The 14,614-nt window shown below is 50.9% G+C and overlaps 1 protein-coding gene across 5 annotated transcripts in view; it reads right to left on the bottom strand.

Annotated features, from left to right (window-relative positions):
• NRG2 (neuregulin 2) overlaps positions 1 to 14,614 on the bottom strand; it is a 199,125-nt gene that overhangs the window by 42,137 nt on the left and 142,374 nt on the right. For all 5 annotated transcript variants that reach the window (XM_040239948.1, XM_040239949.1, XM_040239947.1 and 2 more), the window contains exon 2: positions 74 to 245. In XM_040239948.1, coding sequence (XP_040095882.1) covers positions 74 to 245 — 172 coding nt within the window. The remainder of the gene's footprint in view (positions 1 to 73; positions 246 to 14,614) is intronic.

Raw genomic sequence — 14,614 nt, 5'->3', positions numbered from 1 at the left:
AGGGAGATGGGAACTGGTTCCGTGCAGGAAGGAGGCAGGGCGGCTGGTAGACGGAGGAAGGAATGTTGCTCACCTGCCATTGCCATACTTGATGCGGATGTCCCGGCTGCGGTTGAGCTCCTTGCCGTCCTTGAACCAGCGGTAGGAGGGCAGAGGGTTACCGGCTGCTGCCTCGCACTTCAGCGATTGCTTCTCACCCACCTGTCCTGTCTGGCTCTTCATCTTCTTCAGCTTGGGCCGAGTGGCTGTGGGGGTACAAGGCAGGAGGTGAGTGTGGAGGTGGTGAGACAGCGCCAGGCATGCACGGGGGGAAAGGGCCACCGTTCTGGGGGAGGTGGGGTTTGAGCCTGGGGAACCACCCTTCCTGGTGCCATTTCCTAGTTCAAATCAACAACCCTTCACCAAGGGTCTGTGATGCTGTCAGTGTGCGTACCACTGATGGAGAGTTTTCCTTCATGCCTGGAATGGTCTTCAGAGCTTTATACACGTTAACTGATGAAAATAACCCTGTGAGTTCACGGCAAGGATGAAATCCACTTACAGATGGGGGAAAAATGAGGCTCAGAGTGCAGTCACTTCCCCAAAGGGACGAAGCTGGAATTCAAACTCAGGTCTCCTGGACTTCAATGCTCATGATCTAATTCTAGTCCCAGACCCGCAGGCCCATGGTGGACCCAGAGGAGACAGGTGGACCAGAATGATGGATACAGCTCCTGCCCTCAGGAAGTCCAGTCTGGCAGAGGAGTTGGAACCTGGCATCATAGCAATCATGGAGGCTTTGGGGTGCTGGAGCCCAGAGGTGTGACCCCATTGCAGGCTGGGGAACAGCTAACTCAGCTGAAAACCAAAGGATGGGGGAGCTGGAAGGGAGGGAGGTGGTCCAGGCTGTGGTTTATCAGAATCACAATGGTCAGTGAGGTGAGCTGACCTGCATGTGTGAAGTGGCATGGCTGTGTGTAGGGTGGGGCTGGGGGGCATGGGCCCAACCAGGGCTGCAGGGCTGCAAATGTCAAGCTAAAAGGCTTCTCCTATTTGTCTTGAACACCATTCTATTTCCACATGCCCCAGTCTCCCATGTTTCATCTCCTTGGTCCCCTCCTTCTAACAACCTATTAAAAAAAGAAAAGAAAAAAGTACTCTGTTCTTAGGAAGGTGATGGGAAGCCCATGTTCCCTGCTGGGTGTGTAATAATTCCACTGGGACAGCCCTTGACAGGACACCAATGCCTTTGTGTGTGCTCTCATTTGGTCACTGAACTCTGTAAGGCAAGCGTCATGCTGACTCAAAGGGTGATGATGACATTCAGGTTAAGAAACTTGGCCAAGGTCACATAGCCAGGCAGCCCAGAGCTGGGACCAAAGCCCACGTGCCTGGATGCGCAATGTATCAGGGTTGCACCCAGCTGGTGTCTGATTCTGTAGCCTCAGTATCTCTATTTGAGGAAGCTGGTTGAAGGTAGGGTCTGCTGGGGCCAGAGAGCTGTCTAGTGACAGACAGACAGACCCCATCTAGGCCACTGGTCCGTCCCCCACCACCTCAGAGCCACAGCTTGAGCTGGCCCTGGATAAAGACAGATGAGAGGGCCTGGCTATAGATGGGGGCCTCTCAGTGAACCTAACCCTGGGCTGCTGCTTTCAGTAGGGAGTAGACGGGAGTGGGGGCTTTCCTGGTGGCTCAGCAGTGAAGACTCTGCCTGCAATGCAGGCGACACAGGAGACATGGTTTCGATCCCTGGGTCGGGAAGATTCCCTGAAGGAGGGCATGCAACCCACTCCAGTATTTTTGCTTGGAGAATCTCATGGACAGATGAGTCTGCCAGGCTTCAGTCCCTGGGGTTGCAAAAAGTCAGACATGACTGAAGCTACTGAACACGCACACACAGAGAATGGGGTGCATGGAAAGAAAGGGATCCCAAAGCCTTAAAAAATACAGTACATAGACTCAAAAAATGGTGCTTGTGAAATGATTTTGTTCATTTTTGAAAATTAAAAAATACAAATGGATAAAAGATGAAACTAAAATCATCCGTTATCCTAGAACTCATAAGCAAAGCACACACACATACCGCACCTACACATCTATTTTTAAACAAAGTGGGACCAGTGCCAGTAACATGTTTCTTTCATTTAATGAAACACTGTAAGCCTTTCACCTTGGCATTAATTATTAATAACAAAAAATTCCCAAATAATAACAAATAATCCTCAAATTATAAGGCGGTCATCTCCAGAGAGAGGATAAGAGACATTAACTAAGAAAATGGTCCCATGAGCAACTCAGTTTGGGAACCTGCAAGTAAGCATTAAGGAAGTCTCTTCATCAGCTTCAAGATGATTCCCCAAGTAAGAGTCCTGGAGCTTTTGGGGACCCTTAATAGCATTTCAAGGAAGTAAAGTTATGTGGAATAAGTTCTAGAACCTAACTTGTGTGTGTGTGTGTGTATTTATAGGTATTGAAATATTTTAATAAATATTAAATTCACATGATTTAAAATTCAAGAAGTGAAAAATGGTATATGACTTAAACAAGTCTCCTTCTGATTTCTGACCATGGCCACACAGTTGCCTTTCTAGGAAGCAATCAATTCTATCAGCTCCTTTTATATCCTTTCAGAGATCTTTTAAGCACAAACAAAACCCCCTAGGATTCACACACAGTTTTTTCTGTAGCATCATTTTCAAGGTTACATAATATTCCTATATGGGTACACCATAATGTAACCAGTTCCTACTGTGGGAGAAATTAACATACAGTCTCCCCTGCCTCACTACACCTCATCATAAACAAGCCCAGAGGAATATTCTTGCAGCTCTATCCAGTGGATATATTCAGTGCACGTCATCCTTTGTATTGATACATATCCAGTGTATTCTGCTGTATGGGCAGTGAGGCTCCTGACTCAGACTGCCTGGAGTCAAATCCAGGCGTTGCAACTTGTTAGTTCTATATCCTCTGTTGTTGTCGTTGTTTAGTTGCTAAGTCGGGTCTGACTCTTTTGCGACTCCATGGTCTATAGCCCACCAGGCGCTTCTGTCCACGGGATTTCCCAGGCAAGAATACTGGAGTGGGTTGCCATTTCCTTCTTCAGGGGATCTTCTGGACTGAGAGATGGAACCTGCATCTCTTGCATTAGCAGGCGAGTTCTTTGCCATCTGAGCCACTAGAAGTCCTCAGGCCGTTGTCTTAATCCTTTTGGGCCTCAGTTTCTTCAGAAGTGATAAAAACAGCTCCTACCTCATGGGATGATGACTAGGAGGATGATATGAGATAAGGCATGTAAAGCCTGGCATGCCCAGAGCATTTAAGAAAGGTTGGCTATTACTGTTATTATTATCCACCATTATTTCCTAAGGCAATCTTCCTAAAAGTGGAATTGCTGCGTCAGAAAGGGGTGGGATCTTCCTCAGTTTTACCTGTTGCCAAATTGTGTTCTGGAAAGGCTGCACCAGTTTGCCCTCCCACCAGTGAATGATGGTGCCTGTTTTTTCCACACCCTCACCAACACTAAGTATTATCATGTATTTAATCTCTGCCAATTAGCTAGGCAAAAGATGATGCCTCTTTGTTGTTTGATTTGCATTTTTTTTGATTCCCCCTGGTGAAGCTGACTGCTCTTCCTAAGTGTACTGGCTCATTGTATTTCTTCTCTTTGAATTGCCTGTTCTTGTCTGTACTCTGTTTTTCTGTTGGGTGCTCATCTTCTTACTAATCTGTAAGAGTTCTTTATAAATATTAAGGTTGTTCACCTTTTGCTACAATATTTTCCTCTAATTATCTGCCCCTTACATTTTAAAATGCTAGTTTATTGTTTGGGTGTTTTGTTTTTTTTTTCTTGAGGTTTTGTGTGTGTGTGTATGTTTTTTGTGAGGTTTTGTGTGTTTCAATCTGTGGGACTTTCTGGAACTTCATTATTCTAATGTGACTGAAGCCCTGCCTCAGCACCCTTCCCCCTTGCCTATACCCCACCATCCTCCTACTGCTTGCTCTGGGGACCCCAGTCACTGTTTATCAATAATTGTCAACCTTAGATGCTAATGAGAACCAAATGGTAGTAGTCGTAGTGAAAGTTGCTCAGTCGTGTTCGACTCTTTGAGACCCGATGGAATGTACAGTCCATGGAATTCTCCAGGCCAGAATACTGGAGTGGGTAGCCTTTCCCTTCTCCAGTGGATCTTCCCAACCCAGGGATCGAACCCAGGTCTCCCGCATTGTAGGTAGATTCTTTACCAGTTGAGCTTCAAGGGAAGCCCAAGAATACTCATGTGGGTAGCCTATCTTTTCTCCAGCAGATCTTCCTGACCCAGAAATTGAACCGGGGTTTCCTGCGTTGAAGGTGGATTCTTTACTAACTGAGCTATCAAGAACCAACTAGGAAGCTTTAAAAAGTATGTTGATGCCTGGGACGTTTTCCTGGACATTCTGAAGCAGGACCTGTGAGAGGGGGTCCAGGTATGCAGGTTTTAAAAAAGTACATAATAAATATGTAACACACTCTTAAGCAAAAGCACATAAATGTGGAGCTTAGTGTCTGGCTGCAAGATGAACACATCTTTACAGGTGGCTTGACTCCAAGGTTGGGTTGGCATCTAGTGGTCTAACCTCTTGGTCACCTGGTGACCTGGTCACCTACAACTAGGCTCCACCCCCTCATGAACTGAGGACATAGAAAGCTCTTCTCAGGTTCTAAGGTGCCTCCTTTCCTTGCTTGGAGAATGTTGATATTCCTTGCAGTTCTGAGATGAGGGAACCCCTTGACCCTACCCTCCCGACCCAGGTCCCCTTCCTCCAAGTAAGCCAGGGTGGGGATGAAGGGTTATCTGGTGGGAAGAGGCAGTGCTTCCTGACAGGAGTCCTGGTGCAGTACTGTGCCCTGAGCCCGTGCCTACTGCTTCACAGTGGCAGTGATGGTGGCACAGAGACTGATCCAGAGACAGCAGGCATGACCACAATTCAGAGGACCCAGGGATCAGGGGGCTTTAAGGTTGTTCCCTGCCACCATGGGAAACCCAGGACAGCATTTCAGATCATAATGAGCCACTCCATCTAGTGAAACCCTTCTGTCATTCAGCTACTTCTTGACAGTCTTCTTACTTCAGAACAGCCCCATGTGGTTCGCTTGTTCCCCATTCATTCATTCATTCATTCATTTACCTGTCCTGGGTCCTGAGTGTGTAGTAGTGAACAAGGTAGATAAACTTTCTGCTCTTAGGGAGCCTGCATTAGAGAGAGGAGAATATATAATAGCAAACAATCTCAGGAAACATGAGGCCAGAAGGAGTTCCCAGATAAAGGCCTTGAGGGGGGAACAAGCTTAGTGAATTTAAGTGATAATAGAGGCCTAGGTGGCTAAAAGATTCTGGAAGACAGGGGAGCCTTAAGAGTAGGCCCAGTGACTGACATGAAGCTGTGTGAGTGAGGATAAGTCTGAGTTTGTTTTGCCTCCCCACCCCCGACTTCCTATGTGTCTACCAGAAAATTTTAAATTACCTATGTAGATCGTATTATATTCCTATTAGCACTGTTCTAAAGGATGACAAAATAAAAACAACCACACATTTGAATCATGCTGTATTCTTTATGAAGAATCTTCTTTTATGTCTCTTAACGATTCCCCACAAGCATCCTCTGAAAACTATATCTCCTGCTCTAGCAGAGTCCAGTCCTGGTTGCTGTTCTTAGACATCTTAGTTCACGGCTCTTTGAAAGTCAAGGATGGGGGTTTTGAAAGGAAGAGGACCATAAGAACAGGCTGTACTTTTTTGCTTCAGGCAAGTCCCTTGGAGAGCCGGGCGCCAGCTCAGGGAGCACCCTCTGCAGGTGGCGCTGGGAACAATGCCCAGGGGACCCCTGCACCCTCACTCCTGGGCCTGGAGCCCTGTCAGGCTTTCTGCCACAAGGAGCGTGGACAACCTGCCCAATATGGCCCTGGAGCTTTGTAGATGTGATGGAAGGTATCAGAACTTACAGGCTGGGGAATGACATGGTCTTACTTCCCTTTCTGCATTTTAAGCTTGTTCTAATCCTGAGCTGCCACTGCTTCTCCCACTGCATCCCATGGATTCAGGACCAGATGCTAGGGACACCTGGGACAAGGCTAAGAGGCTGTGGACACAGCAGATCTTTGAAGGGCTGAAGATGGAGCTTACAGGGCATCAGACATGAGGGGCCAGCTCCAGCCTTGGCCTGGGCACCCTCTCTGAGTGGGGTCTGGTATTGTTTGGATGTCTTTTATGGCACAGGGCCCAGAGAGCAATGCTAGTTTGTGGTATGGGGACCACTGCACAGTGTCCCCAGAGTGTCTTGGGGTCAAAACCAAGCAAAGAGACAGACTTCCTGGGGTGGATTGGAGCTGTCAGGACAAAAGTGGAGGCAACCCAACTGCCTTCATGGAGTGCTGTGTGCCAGACAGAAATGACCTAGCCTCTTGTGGAGTAACCACTCCCACCCACCAAGGAGCTTAGCTTGTCCCTCACTGGTACTGTTTTGTTACATAAGAAATACATTTTTCTTGTAGAAAAATTACACAATACAAGGAAAAATAAAAGCACATTTCGATCCATTCAGTTACCATCAGAAAGAAAACCACTGACAACATTTTCAAATACCTCCTGCAAGATTTTTCTCTTGAAAACATTTTATATCCTAGTTTTCTTGGTTAGTATATTATAAAGGCATCTCCCCAAATCTAGAAATACAGATCTAAATTATTTTTAAGGTTGCATAATATTTCATTGTTCAGATGAATCTGTTTGTCTCCAACATTCTGCTGATACTAACAATACTGCCATAAACTTCTCTATAAATTCAGCTTTGTGGCCAAAGGGAGGGGGTGTCACAGTCCTGAGAGTCTGTGAATATTTCCCCACAAAGAGAGGGGATCCTCAAAGGCCCAGCATGCAGGAAAGTGGACAGATGAGAGGCATTAGGTAGAAGAAGAGGAAAATCTGTGCCCGAAAGAAGGGAGTGGAGATTCCCAACACCCTGCTTCCCCGGGGCTGTGCCTTCCTCACAGGGGAGGGGCGGGCAGCATGCTGAGGATCCTTGGGTGTTGGTCAGCCTGCCCTTCATGCCCCTAATGTCTCCTCCGCAGGCCAAGCCCTGAGCTCCCGTCCTCCTTGAGGGGTCACTTTGTTCACTTCCTAGTCCTGCCACTTACGGACCACCTAAACCATAGGACTTGGGCTTCCCAGGTGGCTCAGTGGTAAAGAATCTGCCTGTCAATACTGGAGACACTGGTTCGATCCCTGGGTCAAGAAGATCCCCCGCAGAAGGGCATGGCAACCCACTCCAGTATTTTTGCCTGGAGAATCCCACAGACAGAGGACCCTGGCAGGCTACAGTCAATGGGATGGAAAGAGTCAGATACAACTTAGCTACTGAACAACAACCAAACAGCAGGACTAGGGCTCTCAGGGTGTGGGGGTACGGGGAGAGCTCCTCTGGCAGTTTTCTAACAAGAGGAAAGTCTCTCAAGAATGACCCATGGGTACATGATAAGTCGCTTCAGTTGTGTCTGACTGTAGCCTGCCAGTCCTCTGTCCATGGGATTCTCCAGGCAAGAATTCTGGAGTGGGTTGCCACGCCCTCCTCCAGAGGATCTTCCCAACCCAGGGATCTAAGTCATGTTTCCTGCATTGGCAGGCTGGTTCTTTACCACTAGCGCCACCTGGAAAGCCCCAAGGATGACCCAGGTGTCTACAAAAAGACCTCCCTTGAGGAGGGGTCCTATAAAACCTTCAGGCACAGCTCAGGTGCCACAGTTGGGCCATGGTTATTTGGGGGCTTCTGCTTTCTCACCACCTGATGCCAAGCCAGGGCATCTGGCCCACATCTGTGTGACAGGGAGTCCCCCGAAAGAACCTCACTGAAGATAACAACACCAGTAAGGACTACCAGAGGTGCTCCTTTCCCACATCCCAGCCCCGAGGCCAGGCGGTACCGCTGCTGCCAGCAGCTTGACCTCATTCCTCTCGGCAGTGGGCGGTGGGTGCGGAGCCTGCAGAGATCTGAGAGCAAGACAGACGCCCGGGACAGGGCCAGGCAGCCCAGCCAGGGGGACCTGGCCCGGCCTTCCTCCTGACAACCAGGGGGCAGAGGCAGCAGGCTCTTAAAAGGGTTAATGGTCCTCACCTCATGACTAAGGCTGAGCAGTCCCCTTTGCAGGGCGACACCTGGAGACAATGCGGCCAGCCTGCCCGGCATCAAAGTCTCCCGCTGGCCTTCTGCTGGCGGACGGCGGGCCAGCGCCGCCCCCCCTCCCCCCGCCCAGAGAGACTGCGACCTACGGGAGGCTAATTACAGACTCCAAGTTCAAGTGCGGAAGAAAGAAGACAACAACAACTAAAAACACAGCTGGCTTAAGGGAGCACAGAGGGCCTGCACTGAAACAGGCCGTCAGGTATCTCTCCCCGGGGCCGGCAGCAGAGCCATTTGGTATCCACAGGCCAGGCTTCACAAGGGGAATGCGTCTCGCTGGACCGCTTGCCTTTCCCTGAGCCATCTTTCCTCAGCCAACCATGCCCAGCCTGGTGCCTGGGCTTGGCTTGCCCTCTTCTCACACCATTCAACAAATGTCCACCTCAGTCCCTGTGATGTACCAGGCACCTACCAGCCATCAGGGACACGGTGCTGAGCAAGGGAATGTGGCTGCTGCTGTCGGGCACCACTGAAGCTGGAAGGGGGCAGAGTCTCCCTGGGTGCGCCTGTGAAAGCCAGACCAGACGCAATGGGCTGTTAGCTCGGCAGGCCAGGGGCCTTGCACCTCAGCTATAAGGCAAAGAAGAGGGGCCAGGGCTGGCTGGGGATGGAGCTAGAGCGGGGAGGCAGATGCTGGTCCATGAGTGAAGGTAAGAAAAAAGGGAGGACATGAGGCTTGGCAGCTCCAAGACCAACAGGATGGTTCCTGCCTTAAAGCCTCATCTGCCCATACAGAGGTACCCACCCACTGATGCCCAACCTGACAGTGTGACGGCAGGGTGAGAACAGGCCTGGCCCAACTGCCAGGGCCAACACTGTGTCCATCCCATCCCCCAGCCCCCTCTGCCAGAAGCCTGGTGGCCTCACAGGAACGCCACCTCCTAAAGACCCTCCCAAGACAGAGATGCCTAGCCCTGGGAGTCAGGCTGGTATATCCTGCAGTTCCTCACCTAGGCGCAGAGCTGAGACATGGGGACACGAACAGCAGAGATAGAGGGCTGCAAGGGACATCACCTATGTCTGAGGAGACTGCACACATTCACAGAGCAGAGGCGCCACTTCCTGGGGTTGCATACAGCTACCCGACGTGGATGCACAAGTCCCTGCTTCTTACCAGTGCTTCAGGCACAGGCCAGACACCTAGAGTTGGCAAGAGGAGGCTGTGCTAACAGAGGAGAGAGTGCTAACCCAAGACATCACACATCTCCTAATTTTCCAGCTGCCTGTCTGTAAGTAGTTTAGCCTTTCTGGGTCTCAGTTAACTCATCTATAAACCACACTCTGCCTGTTTTAGAGGCTGGGGTAAGAGAATGCTCTCTATGCTGCTGCTGCTAAGTCGCGTCAGTCGTGTCTGACTCTGTGTGACCCCATAGACGGCAGCCCACCAGGCTCCCCCGTCCCTGGGATTCTCTAGGCAAGAACCCTGGAGTGGGTTGCCATTTCCTTCTCCAGTGCACGAAAGTGAAAAGTGAAAGTAAAAGTGAAGTCGCTCAGTCCTGTCTGACTCTTCATGACCCATGGACTGAAGCCTACCAGGCTCCTCTGTCCATGGGATTTTCCAGGCAAGAGTACTGGAGTGGGGTGCCATTGCTTTCTCCGAACACTCTCTATGGAGGGATGGAAGAGACTACCATCTCTCTGGCTTCTGGAGGCAGAGGGAGGGACAAAGCAGAGATGACAGTCTGGGGAGGCCTTTACCAATTGCCCAACTGTGTTTAATCTCCTCACTGGAAAAGGATGGGTCCTGGCCTCAGAGAACCCTCTGGAGGAGGCCTTATGCTAAGGGACTGGGCCATCCTTTGCTCAAGGAAGCCAGAGAGAGAGAGAGAGAGAGAGCTGAGGAAGGGATCCTGGAGCCTTGTTCCCCTCTGGGACAGGTCTGCACTTCCCACCTCATCAGCCTGGCTGGAGAAAGTTGTTCCTGAGGCTCCAAGTCAGGGGAAAATGAAGTGGGGGTGGAGAAAGGGGAGTTACTTTATACACCAGACAAGACTGGCTTCTCAAATTGGGTTGCAATGCAAAGCCGCACAATGACCTCAGGGCCTCTTTCTGAAGGGTTTGCCAAGCTCATTAGTAAGGAAAAGCAGCATCTTTGTATTAAAACAAACAGACCTATGATAGAGTACAATGTCAAATTCATGTGGATTCTTAAGATAAAATAAAAATACAGGAAATCAGAGAAATGTTGGGTTTGGGGGGAAAGGTCTTAGTTAGCCTTATACAGGTAAAGCCTACGTGTGCACCAAATGCAGATGCCTCAGTGGGTGTGGGGGGCCCACATTGCCAAAGGCCTGGCCACCCTCTCTGTAAGTTATCGTTGGAGAGCCTTGGCCTCTGGAGTCTGGGAGAGCTGAGATGCAGTCCTTGTGGTCCAGATTAGTGAGACAGAACGGGGCTGGAAAGAACTTACCCTAAAACGAATGCTGCCTGCATCTTCAGTCACTAGCTCATGCACAGCGTGTGGAAAACCGGTTTCTCCATTTTTTTTTCCTCCAGAGACGGTTCTTTATCCTGGGTGCCCTCTTTCAATCACCTTGTCATCTGTGACAACTCTGTGTTTCTCTTGACCTTCCCCAATGGTGGAGACCAATCACCTTCCACCAAGCCTCACACTCATAACCCTCCATCGTTTGGGGTTCAGGTTACACTGCTCCTCAGCCTCCAGCACCACTCCACTAGCAGCGGACACAGGGAATATTCACCTCTGCGTGCCTCTCCAACACTCAGAAACCTTCTTTGGCTCCTTGATGTCTGTAGAAGGGAGGCTGCTGGTCTGCCTTGGCTGGAAGCCAGGGCCTTCAGAGGGAGCTTGCTCGGTCAGTGAATGGACCTCTTCCCATACATCTCTGTGCTTCCCTGAACCCATCCCTGTAGGAATTGTATATTCCAGGCTGATCCCCAAAAGAACTTTCTGTGTATTCTGCCTGCCCCCAAGCCCCCTGTGCATGCCTCCCTACCATGGCCTTCCCCACAGAAGCACAGCTGAGAGTGTCAGAGGCTGGGGGTCAGACTGGTCTCGGCTTACATTCTGGTCTGCCCAGTGTCCTGTATAACTAGACAAGTTACTTAACCTCTCTGAGACTTTAGTTCCTTGTCTGTAAAACAGAGTTAATCTCACCCACCTCTTAAGACTGTGGTGCGAATTGAATGGGGATAATGAATGTCAAGAACTTAGCACAGTGCCTGGAAAAGAGAGACAGCTCAACAACTGGCAGTTCTTCTTAATCTAAATCCCTTGAGATCACCTCAGATGCCACCGCCTTCTCTAATCAACCCAGCCAGGCGCAGCCTCCGCCTCGCACAGACTCTGTCCTACAGGGTGGCTTTCTACCTTGGAGGAACCTGGGTTCTTATCTTTCTAGACTATGGGGCCCTTGGGGAGGGGACATGTGGGAACATAGCTAGATTCCTGGTGTCTGGCACCAAGCAGGTACTCGCTCACTGATCACTGGCCCAACAAATGAATTAATGATGTGAGGCTGGGCTGTGACAGATGAGGCCTCATAGTGGTTCAGATCAAGACTGCTGCCAGCACTTGGGAGGGTGGAGTCCTTCGACGGCTAGTCCCAGGGCCCTTTTCCACCTGATGCTCCTCCACAGCTTGGTCCTTGCCTTCCCCCTCGGCCAAGACAGGGATCTGCCCTAGGACCACACAGCAGATGGTGCAGTCGGCGCCTCCCTGAAAGACTATGCACTCAGCCCGCCAGGCTGCTTGAGTGCTGAGGGGCTTGTAGCCATGGGCAGGGGGCTCAGTCAGGGCAGCCTCTTCCCATGAGACTGCTCCTCCTCAAATCGGAGAAGGTGCCAGAGGCGTGCATGTACAGGGGTGAAAGAGCTGTTAACAGCTTCCTTCATGGGTTCACTCAACCGTGTACCACGTACTCACTTCGGGAGCTGAGGGTCATGTAACACAGTCTCCCTGGTGGGGATTCTAGCTGAGTTGGGGCACTGTGATGGAGGGGCTACTGGGGGCCGTGGGGACACAGACATACACCTCCCTCTTAACCCTGAGGGCCAGGAAGGGCTCTGCAGAGGAAACAAAGCCTGTGCTGGGCCTGAAGGGTGACCGAGAGGAGGGAGACAGTGTTCCAGGCAAACAGTTCAAAGGCTGGCCAGGGCAGGAGACCACGTGGCCCTCGGGGAACTGAGACACGAGGCATGGTGGGCAGGAGAAGGGGCCGAGTCTTAGGCGCTGTTGTTCTTTCTCTGGCCTGGCTGTGTCTGTGCTCAGGCGCTCAGTCATGTCCAACTTGTTGTGATCCCGTGGACTGTAGCATGCCAGGATCCTCTGTCCATGGAATTCTCCAGGCAAGAATACTGGAGTGGATTGCCACGTCCTCCTCCAGGGGATCTTCCCATCCCAGAGATAGAACCCAAGTCTCCTGAATTGCAGGCAGATTCTTTACCATCTGAGCCAACAAGGAAGTTCTCTGGCCTGGTAGCTGCCAAACTCTTTACCTCATTGATGTGTGAGCTTCTCTGGGCCTCAGTTTCCCCATTTGCACAGGGAAGGGACTAGCCCACGAGCCCAGATCCAGTCTTGCCCAGCTGCGCCAGAAGTCACAGATCTCTGTCAAGGCCCAAACTCCAGCCAGAATCCTTCTAGAGTGCTGCCAGCTGGTGAGCTGTCCGGAGGCAAAACCTGCATGCCCTCCACCCACCATCCCTATGCTCATATCCTGACTGATTGGCTGGGAAGTGCAAAGAGCCCTGGGTGTCCCCTCTTCTTGCCACTCCTTCTACAAACTGGTGGTGGCTGACATGCCTCAAGAGCGGCTCTGGGAGACCAGGTCAGTCTCCTGCTCAGAACTCTTCGCTCCATGCGGTTTCGGAGAAGTCTGAACTCACCAGCCTGATACTCAGAAAACCTGTTTGACTCTGCGGGTCTCTCTCTTACACACCATGTTTAGCAGTGTATCTTTGGGATGGCACTTTATTTCCCAAATACCCTCTGTTGCCCCCTTCTTTAAAATTATTTGTTGCTTTAGCTATGCCAGGTCTTAGCTGTGGCATGTGGACTCTAGGTCCCCAACCAGGGATTGAACCCCAGGCCCCTACCTTGGGAGTGCAGAGTCTTAGCCACTGGACCACCAGGGAAATCCCTGTTGCTCCCTTCTCAGCCCACAAGGTGGCGACCCCATACCCCATTCCCCTGGCAGCCCCCCAGCATGGTGCCTGGCACAGGCGCTGTGGGGCTGGCTCTGGCCTGGGAGGCTGGGCCATAGCTTAACCAGCAGTTCTCATGCTTCAGCATGCATCATAGTCAACCAGAGGGCTTGCTGAAACACACATGCTGGCCCCCATCCCCACGGTTTCGATTTAGAAGGTCAGGGGGTGGGGCTCAAGAACTTGCATTATTAGCAAGTTCTAAGTTTATGCTTTCCACCAGGTCCCCACGGACTGAGACATTCACCTTTTGCACTGCTGCTGCTAAGTCGCTTCAGTCATGTCTGACTCTGTGTGACCCCATAGACGGCAGCCCAACAGGCTCCCCTGTCCCAGGGATTCTCCAGGCAAGAACACTGGAGTGGGTTGCTATTTCCTTCTCCAATGCATGAAAGTGTGAAACACACATGCTGGCCCCCATCCCCAAGGTTTCGATTTAGAAGGCCAGGGGTTGGGGCCCAAGAACTTGCATTATTAGCAAGTTCTAAGTTTATGCTTTCCACCAGGTCCCCACGGACTGAGACATTCACCTTTTGCACAAGGGATGCCAAAAAAAAAAGGACCTGAAAACTGCCCAGACTGATGCTAGATCCCACTGGGCTCTCTGGACCCTGAGCTTGGTTTCTGGCTGGACTACTCGACATTAATACCCTCAGGCTTCCCAGGAACTCTTGACTGTTGGTGCCACCTCAGGGCCCTGGGCTGCCCCTTGGGTCAGTGCTCCCCTGTTCCTGCTCACACCTTGCTGCCACAGTCACACTGCAAGCTCCCTGTGAAGGCAGGGACTCAACCTGCTCATCTCTGCATCCTTCAACCTTGCCCCAGAACCCAGGAAGTAAATATTTGACCAGCTGTTTGATAGGAAGGACCTGCTCCAACAAGTGGACCAACAAACAGAGCCACCCATGCCCCTCACTGGTTCTTCTTGGGGGCTCAGACTGTGGAAGAGCCCGGAGTCAGGTGGACTATGCAGGGCAAGGCAGATGCAGGGGGCAGACCTGAGCCTACAACCCCATGCTGCCACTAAGTCATGCTGGATCACAGGCAAGTCATGGACTCTCTCTCTGCCTCAGTTTTCTCATCTGTAAAGTGGGGATGATAAAATAGTACCTAAACTTCATAGAATCAGGACTGACACATAGTAAGTGCTCAGTAAATGATAGCTGCCTCCTTTCTCCCTGCTCCTCTCCCACCACCCAGCTGTAAGCAAGTTGGGCATGAAATGTTCCTACCTCTTGGAAGGCCCTTTCTT

This window comes from Oryx dammah, unplaced genomic scaffold (assembly GCF_014754425.2).
Source record: "Oryx dammah isolate SB20612 unplaced genomic scaffold, SCBI_Odam_1.1 HiC_scaffold_5, whole genome shotgun sequence".
Taxonomy (NCBI): Eukaryota; Metazoa; Chordata; class Mammalia; order Artiodactyla; family Bovidae; genus Oryx; species Oryx dammah.
Note: the sequence above shows the minus strand (reverse complement) of the source record. Positions and strands in the feature narration are given on the sequence as shown.